Here is a 14,628-nt window from a genome sequence, read left to right on the forward strand (position 1 = left end):
ATGGAAACAAAATCTGATATAGATTGGATGAAGATGGTAAAAGAACATTGTGGTTTCAAAGATGGTTTTTCCTATCCTAGTGAGGGAGCCAGTGGAGGTTTGGCTCTTTTTTGGGATTCTGATATACAAGTGCAAATGATGAGTTCTTCGGTATTTTATATTGACGCCCCTGTAGAGGGTGGGAGTAAATTTGGGCGATGGAGGTTAACTACTTTCTATGGGAACCCAAATACATCATTGAAAGCAAATTCATGGCATCTCCTTCAGTCCCTCTCTACTGTTTCTGATCTGCCATGGGTGGTAATCGGGGACTTTAATGAAATTATGAATGCTAAAGAGAAGGAAGGAGGGGCCTCTCAGCCACCTCAGCAAATGGCCCAGTTTAATAGTGCAATTGATTTTCGTAGGCTGAAGGAGTTGGAGTTCGTTGGTCCACTCTTTACGTTAATATACCAGAGAGGGGATAACTATCAAATAAAGGAACAGTTAGATCGTGCCCTTGTGACTTTGGATTGGTCGCTCTTATTCCCTATGGCTAGGGTATTTCATAAATCAACTTCGGTGTCAGACCATAGTCAACTTCTTCTAAAAATTTTTTAGGAGCAGAAACGACGAAGGCAGAAAAAATTATTCTGCTTCGAGTCCATGTGACTGAAGGACTCTAGATGTGATCATATAGTTGAATCGTCTTGGATTGAAGGGCAAAGGGATGCGTCGTTGTTCCCTATAGTGTCATGCTTGAATTTGTCCCGAGGCAAGTTGGAAGACTGGAACCGGAATGTATTTAGGCATGTGGGAAGAGAGATTGCACGTTTACAAATTCAGTTGAAATGGCTTGAAATGCAACCTTCTAATCCAGGTATCATAACGAATATTCGATGGATAAGAATTGATCTCAATTGTTGGATGGAGAAGGAAAATGCAATGTGGATGCAGAGGGCTTAGCTAGATTGGTTTAGAGAGGGAGATAGAAATACCAGTTTTTTTTCACGCAAAGGCTTCATCTAGGCTTAAGAAAAATACCATTGAGGGTATCCTTGACTCTCAAGATGTATGGCAGGAGGATGAGGCAGTAATGGAGCAAGTGTTTGTGGACTACTATTCTGAACTATTTACTTCCGTTTCACCCACGGAGTTCACTGAAATCTTAGAAGTCGTCCAACCTAAAGTCTCCCCAAACATGAACAGGCGATTATTGAAGGAGTTTATGCCGAATGAAGTCCATCAAGCTCTTAAACAGATGCATCCCCAGAAAGCTCCAGGCCCTAATCGTATGTCTCTTCTCTTTTTTTCTTTTTTTCTTTTTTTCTTTTTTTCTTCAACACTATTGGCCTACTGTTGGTGATTTAGTGACTAAAACAGCACTTAATTTCCTTAACTTTGGTATCACTCCCCCAAACTTTAACGAAACTCATATTGTTTTAATTCCTAAAATTAATCATCCAAGGCAAGTGACGGAGTATAGGCCTATTAGTCTGTGTAATATGATTTATAAGTTGGCTGCTAAAACTCTTGCTAATCGTCTTAAGAAAATTCTTCCTACTATTATCAGTGACACTCAAAGCGCTTTTGTTAATGGCAGACTTATTACTGATAATGTTTTGGTAGCTTTTGAAATTATGCATCACATTAGTCAAAGGAAAACAAGTAGGCAAGGAGCAATGGCAGTGAAACTAGACATGAGCAAGGCATATGACAGGGTGGAATGGATCTGCTTTGATAAAATAATGGAGAAGCTGGGTTTCCACCAAAGATGTAGAGGGTTAATGATGCAATGTATTTCTTCTATTATGTTCGTTGTCAAAATTAATGGCAAGCCCAAAGGCCACATCACCCCCACAAGGCGTCTTCAACAAGGTGACCATCTTTCCCTTTATCTATTCCTATTTTGTGCAGAAGGACTTTGGGCTTTAATTAAAAAAGCTGTTGATGATGGCTCTATGAGGAGTGTTTCTAGTTGTAGAGGTGGTCCTCTGTTGTCTCATTTATTTTTTGCAGACGATAGTATTATTTTCTACAAAGTTTCCATTGAGGAATGTGATACTCTGCAGCGGGTTTTGTCAGTTTATGAGGCAGCTTTAGCAATAGTTGAATAGGGCCAAAACTTCCCTATTCTTTAGTAGCAACACGCTCAAAGAAGATCAAGAGGAGATCTAGTCTAGATTTGGGACCCAAGCTATCAAGCAACATGAAAAGTACTTGGGTTTGCTCTCATTGGTGGGTAAAAACAAGAAAAACTCCTTCCAAGAAATAAAAGTTAAATTAGCAAGGAAATTGGCCGAGTGGAAGGAAAAGCTTTTGTCAAAGGTAGGGAAAGAGATCTTAATTAAGGTGGTTGCCCAAGCAATGCCCACATATTCTATGAGCTATTTTAAGATCTCTGACTCTTTATGTGATGAATTGACAAGCTTAATAAGGAACTTCTGGTGGGGGCAGGAAAAAGATGAACGTAAAATGGCTTGGATTAGTTGGGACAAGCTTTGTACTCCCAAATCCCAAGGGGGTATGGGTTTCAAACAATTCAACTTAGCTCTTTTGGCCAAGCAAGGGTGGCGTTTGCAAATGGGAGGGGAGTCTTTACTGTACCGGGTGTTCTAAGCGAATTATTTTCCTAACTGTGATTTCATCCAAGCAAAGATGGGTAGTAATCCCTTGTATGCATGGCGTAGCATCTTGGTAGCTCCATAAATAGTGGAAAAAGGGATCCATTGGCAGGTTGGCAATGGCAAAAACATTAAGATATGGCAGGATAGGTGGCTTCATACACCTTCTAGTTACAAGGTGACATCACCACCACCCCTGCCTCTTGATGTTTCTTGGGTTGGCGACCTTATTGACCATGACTTAGGTGCATGGAAATCAGATACTGTGAAGAGGTTTTTCTTTCTGCATGAGGCTGATTTGATTGATAGTATCACTTTGAGCTCGCATCTACCTGATGATAAATTGGTATGGGCGCTAACATCCAATGGGAAGTTCTTAGTTAGAAGTGCTTACCAATTAGCTATAAAGATGGCAGCTAAGGAGGAAAAGGGGTATGTGTCTGATGGAAGTCAGTTGAGGAAATTTTGGGGGCTTAATATTCCTCACAAAATCAGGCACTTTGCTTGGCGGGCTTGCAAAGATATTCTCCCTACTAAGGAGAACCTTATGCATCAGAAAGTGCTGCTAGGTGGGAAGTGTGAAGCATGCCAGTTGGAGGTGGAGTCCTCGACACACCTGTTCTGGGATTGTGCTTCGGCCTGTGAGGTGTAGGCAGTTTCAAAGCTTTTTCCGGCTGGGTCAAGATTTCATTTCAACTCTTTCATAGATATGGTCTAGTATGGCGAAATGGGATCAAGATAGACTTGAAAAAATCATCATGGTAGCATGGGCAATGTGGACGGATCGGAATCAGACTAGGTGTGGAAGTCCGAAGAAGCCGTGTTAGCAGGTGATTTTTGGGCATGGAGTACCTTATTGAGTACCAGAAGAGTGTTCACGTGGAAAATGGGCCTAGCCTGATTACACGGCCCATTGGATCCATCCTCAAGTCAGTAAGTTCAAAATAAATGTGGATGGTGCTCTTTTTACGCACCAAAAGTCTGCTGGAATTGGCGTGGTAATTAGAGACTCAACTGGTAGGTTTATTGGAGCGTGTAGTAAGAAAATCTAGGCACCCCTTGGAGCGGTGGAAGCTAAAGCCAAAGCTGTTGAATTCGGTCTGCATTTTGCGAGGGACATGATGATCTAAGAGTTTGTTTTGGAGAGTGATAGGGACGTAGCTAGCTTTGGACTAGGGGAGGCAATGGCCTCCCCTAAAATTTTTAAAAAAAATATTATTATTATTATTATTATTATTATTATTATTATTATTATATATGTGTGTGTACTAATTTTAGCAATTTTGTTCTATAAAATTACATTTTTTCCTCTTAAACAATATCATTGATTCTTTTAAGAGTAATGCTATACTCACAAACTTTTTTACAACATTTTTACAAATTGTTTTGGTAACAAATTCTTATTAGTTCACACATGGACTCATCACTTGCATCATTTTTTTTACTTACTAATAACTCACAAACTTTTTTACAACATTTTTACAAATTGTTTTGGTAACAAATTCTTATTAGTTCGCACATGGACCCACCACTCACATCATTTTTTTACTTACTAGTAACCACTTATTACATCAATAATTTATAAAAAAAGTTTGTAGCGCCTAGTATTTTCCTCATTTTAGTGACTATAAAAAAATTTATAGATCTAAAATCTAAAACAAAATATACAAGCCCAAAAAAATAGCTCAACAAAAATTACCAATAGTAAAACTTAAAAAAAAATTAAGCTCAATTAACCAATTTTATTTAAAATAAACAACTCTATCATTTAAAAAATTATAAACAAAAATAATTATGTTCTTACCAATAAAAAAAAAATCTCAGTAGCTAAGTAGTTGCAAAGTCAAAGGTTAAAACTGTTATACACAACCAATAGTAAAGTTGCCCCCCTAAACTCAAAGCTCTGGCTCCGTCCCTGGAGATGACTCATTGACTCTCATAATGCACTGAAAGAGACCTCTCCCCCACCCTCTTCTATAGCTGTTGTGGTGTATGGTTTGCTGTTTGATTCTCACAATTTTTGCCAAGTGGATTTTTCCCATGTTTGTCGGCAAGCCAATAGACCGGCTCATCTCTTAGCTAAATATGTTCTAAGAATTGATGACTTCTCTGTTTGGTTAGAAGAGTTTCCTTGTTTTCTTGAACAAGCTCTTTTAAATGAGCATGCAGTTTTGGTGTTGGCATGTGAGTGTATTTCCTTATCTCATCCTCCTTCCCCTATATGTGTGTGTGTGTGTGTGTGTGTTTCTAAAATAAAATATAAAAAAAGCTCTTTTAAATGATGTATTGCTAATTCCTTCGTTTCAATAAAGTTTTGATGCGTTTCAGATAAAAAAAAAAAAATTTATAGATAAGTCTATATCATCTTCCGAATATGAAGATTCTACTAAAAAGTATATGTCCAAACTAACTTGACTAATTCGATTAGTGAACCAATATCTCAATGCCTATTCAGTCTGAATCTTTAATAAGATCATATGAATAATCCGACAGTCAAATCTGGTGAACTCTTGTAATATGTTCAATCCAACTGAATTTTATGTAACTGTTCAAGTTTTTTTTCATGTATGGATTTTTTTTTTAGTAAATTGTTTGATATTTTGGTCTTTTGGGGAAAAAAAAAGGTTATATATGGAAAGAAATTAATGAATATATATCTTTCATGATTTGCCAATTAAGACCCTTGTAACCCAAGTGCCATCTTGTAGTATTTTTAATGGTAACATTCGAGATTTAACTATTTTGAATACAAATTGTACGTCTCACCTTTTATGTTTCACTTTATACTTTACCAATCACACCCTACCATATGGTTAAGTTTTTTTTATTTTTTAAATTTGGTTATTTCATAAAGAATGTCAAACAAATATATGGTAAAATGAAATAGAGAATTTGTATTCAATTCTTCTCTCCCTATAGTAACTTTCAAATTGTAAAAATAAAAAATTAAAAAAAAAATCTCATAATTTATTTAGGAAAAAATTTTACATTCATTCATAAAACAATTCAAATATATTAAATTAATTGCCACTGAGTAGCTTGAGGAACTTCTCTCTAAATTACTTTTAGAACAAAAAAAAACCAAGTAGATCCTGAAGAACAAGCAAAAGCTTATCAGTCTAATCAAATAGAGAGGTCCAAACAACAGAAAATGAAAGGCTCAAACAATTTTTCTAGATTATGAATTTGTGACTAACATTTATGAGTTTAATTTACCTCTAGTACTTTTTTAATTAGAATTTTTTTTTGTTTTAATAAGAAATTGTCACATCATCTACTCACTAAATAAAATATGAAAATTAAAACTTACTACTACATGCCATTGTATATTTAAAACGAAATAACATATCCGTTTTAAAAATTATGGGAAGTAACTCAAACCAAATATTCATATATGTACCTTCATAGCCATGTGAAAAACCTAGGCTTACCCCTCTCCATCGAGCCTTACCAAAGACAACCTTGAATCCGGCGGCTGATACCGCCCCACTAGTTAATAATTTAATATTATTGAGAGAGGGAAAGTCAAATAATTGATGGCTTTTAAGCTATAGGTATGGACTTTTTAACCATTTTATTTCGATTCTTCAAACAAAGTCAAAATTCAGCCCAATGATAAGCTGTGCCCATCAATTGATGCTATTCACAAGACCGTCCATCTCATTAAAAGAGAACATCAAGCCAACCTTTTTCTTTTTCTTTGTCTACCAAATTGAGTAAATTTTTTTTGAGAAGATTCTTTTGAGAAAAGGAACAAAAAACAAGAAAAACAACTAAGCAGACAAACATATGGGAATTAAGTTTTTTTTTTTTTTTTTGTTGAGGTTTCTAAGTTTACTTAACCATGAAATTATTAAAATCCTAACCAATCTGATTAAATTCAAACTTTTTCCGAGTCATCAACATTCAGCAAGCATTGACTAATGTTATTTTCATTTCCATTTAAGATGTTGATAATGTGATAAGATTTGAACTTGATGATGGAGATTCTAATTCAAAACATTAGTAATAAAAAATCAAACTGCGCATTACATATTCAATCCACCATAGTAGCTTTCGTACTCTCCAATGATGGCTATGGATTACTAGCTTCATTTAAGAGAAATTTTGGAGCTTGGACTTTTCCCAAAAGTCCAAATTTGCTAGGCAATGACAATATGCAGTTTAAGCTAGGGCTTGATGAGCATGGAACTATTCTATTCAGTAACTTCCCCATTTATGAACCAACGTACGCTTTACGGCATTACCACAACAGATAACATATTCGGCTGTGCCTCATTAAACTCAAGTTAATGGTTTGAATATTCAGTTTAGTGTTTCCAATCTTTCCCTCCCCTCTCTCCTATTTCATACAAAGGGCATTGACATCCTTGTGAGATATATATAATTTTTTTTTAATAACTTTGATAATTACAATTAGAAATACGAGATTTGAATCTTAGATGTCTTTATCGAAAATACTAAGATGTGCTAATTGAGTTACAATACTCTTAACACAACTTTGTACAATAGTTTTTTGTCAAAAAGTTTTCTATTGGAAAAGGCCAAATTGCATTTGATATCCCATCAAAGAATTTTTCTTTTTATGATTTGTTCAAACAATAAAATAAAATCAAGGCTTTACACTAATATGAAGAAAAGCATAATCATATTGCCCACAATTGCCATGTGCTACATATGCAATTCCTACAGGGGTCTAATAATAAAATATCATATAATAATAAATATTAACACATTAATACCAACCTAGAATCTGATGTCCTTCTCAAAAACAAAAAACCTAGAATCTGATGCTTTACAAGAAAGGTTAAGGGTAAGTTGGTAACTGTTTATCCCTTTATTTTTCTATTTTCAAAAACATTTTTCTATTTTTGAAACTAAAAAACTTGTTTGGCAACTCAAAATAGACAGAAAACAAAAACTATTCTCAAAACTCAATTTGTAAAGAAAACTGAAATTATGCATAAGACTATTTTTGGTTTCTAATTTTTAAAAGTCAATAAAAAAAACGCATTTAATTTAATGTATTTGTCTCATTTATTGAGTTAGCATTAGATTTCAAATCTTAGTAACAACGTATTTTTTTATTTTTCTATTTTTTTCTCAAAAAAACTATCTTTTCAATTTCAACTAACCAAATATGTTTTTTATTTCAAAAATACAAGAACATTTTTTTTTCTTTATATTCTTAAAAATAAGTTTTTGAATATAGAAAACAAAAATTATTACCAAACATAACTGTGGGGACACAATTTTCAGACCAAACCCAAAATGTAAGGGATCTTGGCCCAGTGAACCCAGTACAATAAATTTGTAGAGAGTGGGTCAAAGAGCTAGGCTTTAGTGCTTGGATAACAGTTAATATGGTTTTGAATGATGAGCCAACAAGAATTGAACCCGGTTTGACGAGAAAGTTGGTTCTCGGCACAGTCCGAGGAGCTCTGTTCTAGCATATCTTGGATGACTATAGTTACAGGAGTTGTTGAGATTGCTATAGTGCTTTCTCTTCTCCTTTTTTCCCCTCCGCTTCTCTGGGATCTCTACCCTTATTTATATTACATCTCTCCCTTCATCCTTACCCTACACGTGGACCACATGTGGACAATTGATGGTTGTCCCATCAGCCCCCTCTAAAAGTCTTCTGGGGTGGCTGTAAGGCTGCCATAATACTGTTCAGAGGTCACTTCCTCATTAATGCGGTGGTAGCAGTTTTCCCTTAGATATTTTTGAGTCATTATCCCTCTTGTACGTTCATGATGCTCGTTGTTATCATTAGAACTTCCTGGAAAGTCATCCTTGATCATTAGGATCTATACCAGATTTGCGTTTGGCTTTATCCAAGGAGATAGTACTCCTCGGACTCGGACCACTCATGCTTCTCGGCCAAAACCACATGCTCTCGGCCAAATTCCAAAATCCATGACCCCAAAATAACCTAATGCCCATAACATTGATAGTGGCAGATTTTTTTTTTTTTTGGGTAATCATTCAATTTAAATTAAAGAGTTGTGGTGTTGCCTCTTGTAATACATTCCATCAAAATTGGTTAAGTTGTTATAGGTTTTTTATTGTAATTTCAGTAGTAGATTTAAATTAAAATCAATAGTAATTTATTACCTAAAATTTGTTGTGAAAATATTATGAACATAAAACTTCTCAATATATTACTCATTAAGCCAACCACCAGATGTGTTAATCCAATTGGAGCTGGGTCAAGCATAAGGCCTACATAGGAGTAGTAGTACATTCTAACTATTTCAAAATTTTATAAATAACTGAATAAAAACTTATTAAGCCAAACAAATTGCACCTTTTTCTTGTAACTAAACAGCCTCTCCTAAATAAGTCAAATATATAACCATAGAACTCCACCCAATATTTTAGAAACCAAATTATTAAAACAACTAGAAAAAGAAAAGGTTCAAGGTATTGAGATTTTGTTTTTAGAGAATTTTAACTTATAGCGTCCGCTCCTGATTATAACTCGTTATTATCAGAGCAAGTCACCAATCAGTTTCTAGTGTAGGGAGAAATTGAACCCCAGATTTCTTATTCAACCATTAGAGACTTTACTAATTGAGCTAACTGGAACCCATTCAAGGTATTGAGATTTAATTCTAATAACATAATAATTAATTAATATAAAAACAAATATAATAAATTTTAAAAATTAGTAATATTGACTAAAATAATATCTAAAGCTTAGGTCTAAGTATATCTTGATTAAAGACAAATGCGATAACTTTCACACTTTATTTTAAATATTAGATCAATATTTTCTTATCACTTTAAACATTAGAGATTTTTTTTTTTTAAAGAAAACATTGGAGATGGGGCAAAATTTATATATGATACATGCACTTACACACATTATGTGAATATATTATATTTGAGACTAATTTGAAAAATTAAAAGCTATTCATTTAAATACTAAGTGATATTTAATGTAATTATACAAAAAAAAAACAAAAAAAAAACTCTACAAAAAAATGTTTACTCATAATATTGTATTTATCTATTAAGATATTTCTCACATGAATTATCTATTTTTAATTTTTTTAGAGCCAAAACTCAAGTTATGAATGAAACTATTAGTAGTAGATAAATACTAAGTGTAATATATGTGAATTTCTATTATTTCGATTAATGTGAACTCATAAAGGGTTCAAATCATAATATGGTAGGGACCAACTAAAAAAATTCAATGCAAGGCATGCTAGTGGAGGACTTAAGGTTCCTCAATGGGTTCCTCAATAGTTCGTTTAGAAGTTATACTCTATTTCAAGGAGAAATTATTATTTACAACGGGAGGACTGCTAATGTGGTCCTCCCTGACCAATAAGATAATGTCATTTATGTGTGAGCTTCCTAATTAGCATAAGGAATAAAAATTACTAGATGATGTCACATTTGCAGGCCAAAATGGGCATTTGCCCTTTACACCAAAACTTTCCAGTAAAATGTCTCTGTTCTGAAACTATCTAGATCAATTTTCTAAAAATTGAGTTTCAATGAAAAACTCGATTTTTAGAAAATTGAGTTATGTGAAATCAAACTTTAAAAAAAAAAAAACATGGAACTCGAGTTCCATATAAAATTTCTCACATTACTCGATTTTCATCAAATCAATTTTTTCATTAAAATTCGATTCTCTAAAAATCAAGTTTCAAAACAGGAGCATTTTGCTAGATAGTTTCAAAATAGGGGCATTTTGCTACATCTTTTAGGCGAAATGGACAAATGCCCATTTTGGCCCACATTTACATAAATAACAGCATTTTATTGGTTAGGGGATCAAGAGGACCATGTCAATAGTCCTCCTAGTGGACCTAATAATTTCTCATTAGACCAAAGAATCAAAGTAGCATTTAATAAACCTAAAAACAAAAAATTAGATAAAAGTATTTAATAAGTATTAGCTATAATAACTGAGAGTATTTTTTGGCCCCCTAGCTCCGCCCCTGCATTGGACCAAATTTGTAAAATATCTCAAGGAGTGTAATAGGGTGCAATTGTAACTGCAAATAATGGAAATCCTCATGGGTACTATAGGTATAAAAAAAGCCCTAGTATTTTTTTTTTTTTTCCTTCTTCAAGTCTCTGTTTTTATTATTGTTTTTATTTAAAGAAAGTGACCAAGACTTCAAAATACCAGTCAAGAAAAAAATTCTTTAAATAAAAGCTTTAGATCTCTCTTTGATCGGTGGTGAACATGTTCAATGGCGACAAACGTGTAAAGATCGGTAGTCCTCTAACAAGAACGATGCTTCTCATGACAAATGAGGTCAACAAATGTTGGTGGGTCTTCCTTGAAATCTTCGATTTCAGCCACAAAGGTTAACTCGACCCCAACGAGATTCATGCATAAAATCATTGCCAATGGGTAAACGGTGCTCTTAATTTGATGATCATGCTGATTCTAAAAAAAAAAAAATCATGCCTTTCTTTTAGTAGAAAAATGTTAAAGACTACTATTAAAAATTTATAAACTGATGTGGTAATAATACGATCCATGCCACTTAAATAATATACTAAATGATTGTTTGAACATAAATTGAACATAAATTCTTAAAATAGCCTCCTTGACTTTTCAAAAATCCTCCATCCCTCTTATATTTTTGGTAAAAAAAAAAAAAATGAACATAAATGTCATCAATGGCCCCCTTAAATTTTTACTAAAAACATGTAATTCATGTATATAGTTGACTAATACTCTTTTTATTCCTCCAAATTACTCTTATGTCATACATAGCTCATTAAATTAAAGTGTATTTAATGTATATCATACATAATTTAATTATGATTTATTTTTATTAATTTGATATTGTATATTTTCAGACATATATGTCAAAACTTACTTTTTCTTCTTCTTTTTTTTTCTTTTTTTTTTTTTTGCAAAAATGTAATAAGAGAATTTTTTACCCTAATCATGATAGTTTAATTTCAGTAAAAGAAGTGAATAACTTGGCAGCTGAGTTTTTCTGTTGTGCTGGAAGGGTGAAGCTTACAAGTGTGAAGTCTCCAGCCAAGGTGAGAGGGGAAAAACCCAAGCCGAATTGGATTAAGCTGAACACTAATGGTTCAGCCTTAAATAATCCCGGTTTGGCTGGTGGTGGTGGTGTCTATGAGATCATAAGGGTACTTGGGTTGCGGGGTTTGCAAGTAGGGATGGCAATTTAGATCCGCCCCGCAGATACCCGGCCCGGTCCGACCCTAATGGGCCGGATTTTACCCGGCCCGATAAAGAATAGGGTCGGGTATGGGTTTTTTTTTTAAAACCCGAAGCGGGTTCGGGTCGGGTCCGGGTTTTATAAAAAAATCTGAAACCCGCCCCGGATAAAAACCCGGTTATGTTAAATTACTAAACCCCCTCCTATGTATATACATATATATCATTGAGCATTTGAGATTTGTAACCCTAACTCCCTAAATGGCTTGAATGAGCTTAAATCTATGAAAAAAATTTAATGGACTTCAAAAAAAAAAAAAATTTGTTGGGCTAGATTTGGGCCCAAGAAGATAAACGGGGCCCGCGGGGCCCGTGGGGCCCGGCGAGGCGGGTATGGGCCCCGGAAAAAAAAAACCCAATTAATAATCAGGCCGGATCCGGGTTTCGGGTCTTGACCCGCGGGTCGGGTCCAGGTATGCAAAAACCCGACCCGAACCCGACCCGTTGCCATTCCTATTTGCAAGAGCTATTGGTATTGCTACTAGTGTGGATGCTAAGTTGTGGACGCTTCAAGATGGGCTCAAAATTAGTTTATCCCTTGGGATTCAGATAGAATCGGATGCAAAAGTTGTTATGGACTAGGTTTCAAGTCAGGTTAGGTCAAATATTGCACATTCCTCCCTTATTACAGACTACAGAAATTTAGTGAATCAATTTTCAAGGGTACAAATCAAGCATTGCTACAGAGAAGCCAATTAGTGTGCCGATAGGCTTACCAAATCCGGAGCTAAACTAGAGTAAGATTTTGTTATCTATGATTATCCTCCTTCGGAGATCAATTTGTTATTTTATTTATTTATTTTTTTTAAATCTTTCTGGCATGTTTTTTGATAGGCTTAGGTCTGACTCTGTTTCCTAATTTTCCCTTCGAGTAAGAACCTAGTTTACCAAAAAAAAAAGACTTATTTGATATAAATATTTTTGTTTAGATAAAAAATATCATAAATTAAATTCAAATTACAATTATTCTATGTATAAATAATAAATAATAAATAAATTTTTTATATATGAGTGCGTTATTGTTTGGATTTATTTTTTTTTTTATTAGGTAGTTAGCTTGTCCCATTGAAAAAATTTCTTGGCTCTACTACTGCCGGCACTGGTAGGGCCAGTCTTACCTGTGGAATTTAGTATGACATAGCTTTAAAAGTGAGAATAAGACTTGTAATACCAAAACAAATGTACCAAATAATTTATTTTTTAGAGATAGTGTAGAAAATAATTTGAAGATATTGGTTAGGAAATCCGATCCAAATTGGCCAAATCAATGCGAGTCTAACTGACACTTCAATATCATTATTATTACGTGTGGTATGTATTAGAATACGATCCGCTAACCAAAAACTGATAACAATTAATTAAAATTAACTGACACGGCGTGGGCCTAATGGCAGTGACCAAATGAAATGGATGCTCCTACCAATGGTCGAAGTGGCTTTGGCAGTTACTAATATTTTGGAGTTCCATAAACCTTAATCCATACACTGTTGGTGGTCCAATTTTTCAAGACCACAAACACTTTTTTTTCTCAACTAATAAGGGATCACTATTAATTGATGGAAAAAATCACTCATGCACCAGGTGTATAAGACTTATCTCTCATAAAAGGTAAGCCCTACACGTGTAGAGCCAAGCTACTTGTGAGAGGCTGATCTCATGTGTCTGGCGCATGAAATACCAACTTTAGTTGATAATCTTGATCATCTATCTAGAGATTAGATAATATAATGTGAAAATACACATGTTATGTTTTTATTTTTATTTTGAAGGCATATTCAGTTTTTATACTCGAGATTTTTCTCTAAACGCTTTGATTGTTTCGTTATAAAATGTTTTCAGCTAAAAATATTTTCAGAGAAAATAAATTCTTTTCAAGTATTTGGCGTGTTGTAATTTTTTTTTTAATCGATCTCACAAGTCACAACCCACTGGATCCACACATCAACCCATTAAATCGACCAAATTCACGCACAAAATCCACTAGATCATTGCTAACCCATCAAACTGTCACAAAACCAACCCTCAAGCCCAACTCGAGAGTTGATTTCAATCCCTAAGTATACAGCTTTGTTTTTAGATTTAGACGTTTTCATTATCTAACAGAGTTGTGCGATGTGGCTTATATGGGTGATGTGTTATTGCCCATCTAGCACTTAACAACAAGAATACTAATAGAGATAGACAATGGAGCTCCTTTGAAATGGAACCAAACATTACGGGCCCAAAATTAAAATTTTTAAAATTTAATGGCCACAATGAAAATATATAAATAAATCGAAATATTAGAAGTCAAAAGTATACTTTTAAAAAATGGAATCATCAATATCAATATATATATAAAAGCAGAGACCTCATGCAGAAGTGCATAAGGTTCTGCCATGTGTCACTTTGTATGAGTACTTTTTCGTTTAGTCTTTCACCTTCCATCTTCTTATTAACGATTAGTTTAAGCCATAAATGTAGAAAATTACTAAAGATTTGGTTTTACTCCATTTTCTAACTTTTTGAACTCTTTCATTTTTAATATCATTAATTTAAGAAATGAAAGGTTTTCTCCATTCAATGTTAGTTTTCATGTTCTTTTATATATTCCAGTTTCACAAAATATCAAAAGGCCAAAAGAAAAATAGGACTGGAGAGATAGAGAGACAAAGAGTTAGAAATTAGTGTCAAAAAGAGTATGAAATTGTCTTTGGTTTCAGGTGCATATGCTCTAAACTCCTTAACAATACTATCAAAACTTGATACAATGCTTTCATAACATAAGGGATTTCTAAAAGGTATGTGCTTTTTGTT

General features: G+C 34.0%; 1 protein-coding gene across 1 annotated transcript; it reads left to right on the top strand.

The window, feature by feature from the left end:
* On the top strand, positions 1 to 945 carry LOC142640275 (uncharacterized). The gene is made up of 2 exons (XM_075814343.1): positions 1 to 540; positions 658 to 945. Exons 1-2 carry the CDS (start codon positions 1 to 3, stop codon positions 943 to 945), a joined length of 828 nt encoding a protein of 275 aa, XP_075670458.1.
* Positions 946 to 14,628: the final 13,683 nt, after the last annotated feature.

Source organism: Castanea sativa, chromosome 6 (genome assembly GCF_040712315.1).
Source record: "Castanea sativa cultivar Marrone di Chiusa Pesio chromosome 6, ASM4071231v1".
Taxonomy (NCBI): domain Eukaryota; kingdom Viridiplantae; phylum Streptophyta; class Magnoliopsida; order Fagales; family Fagaceae; genus Castanea; species Castanea sativa.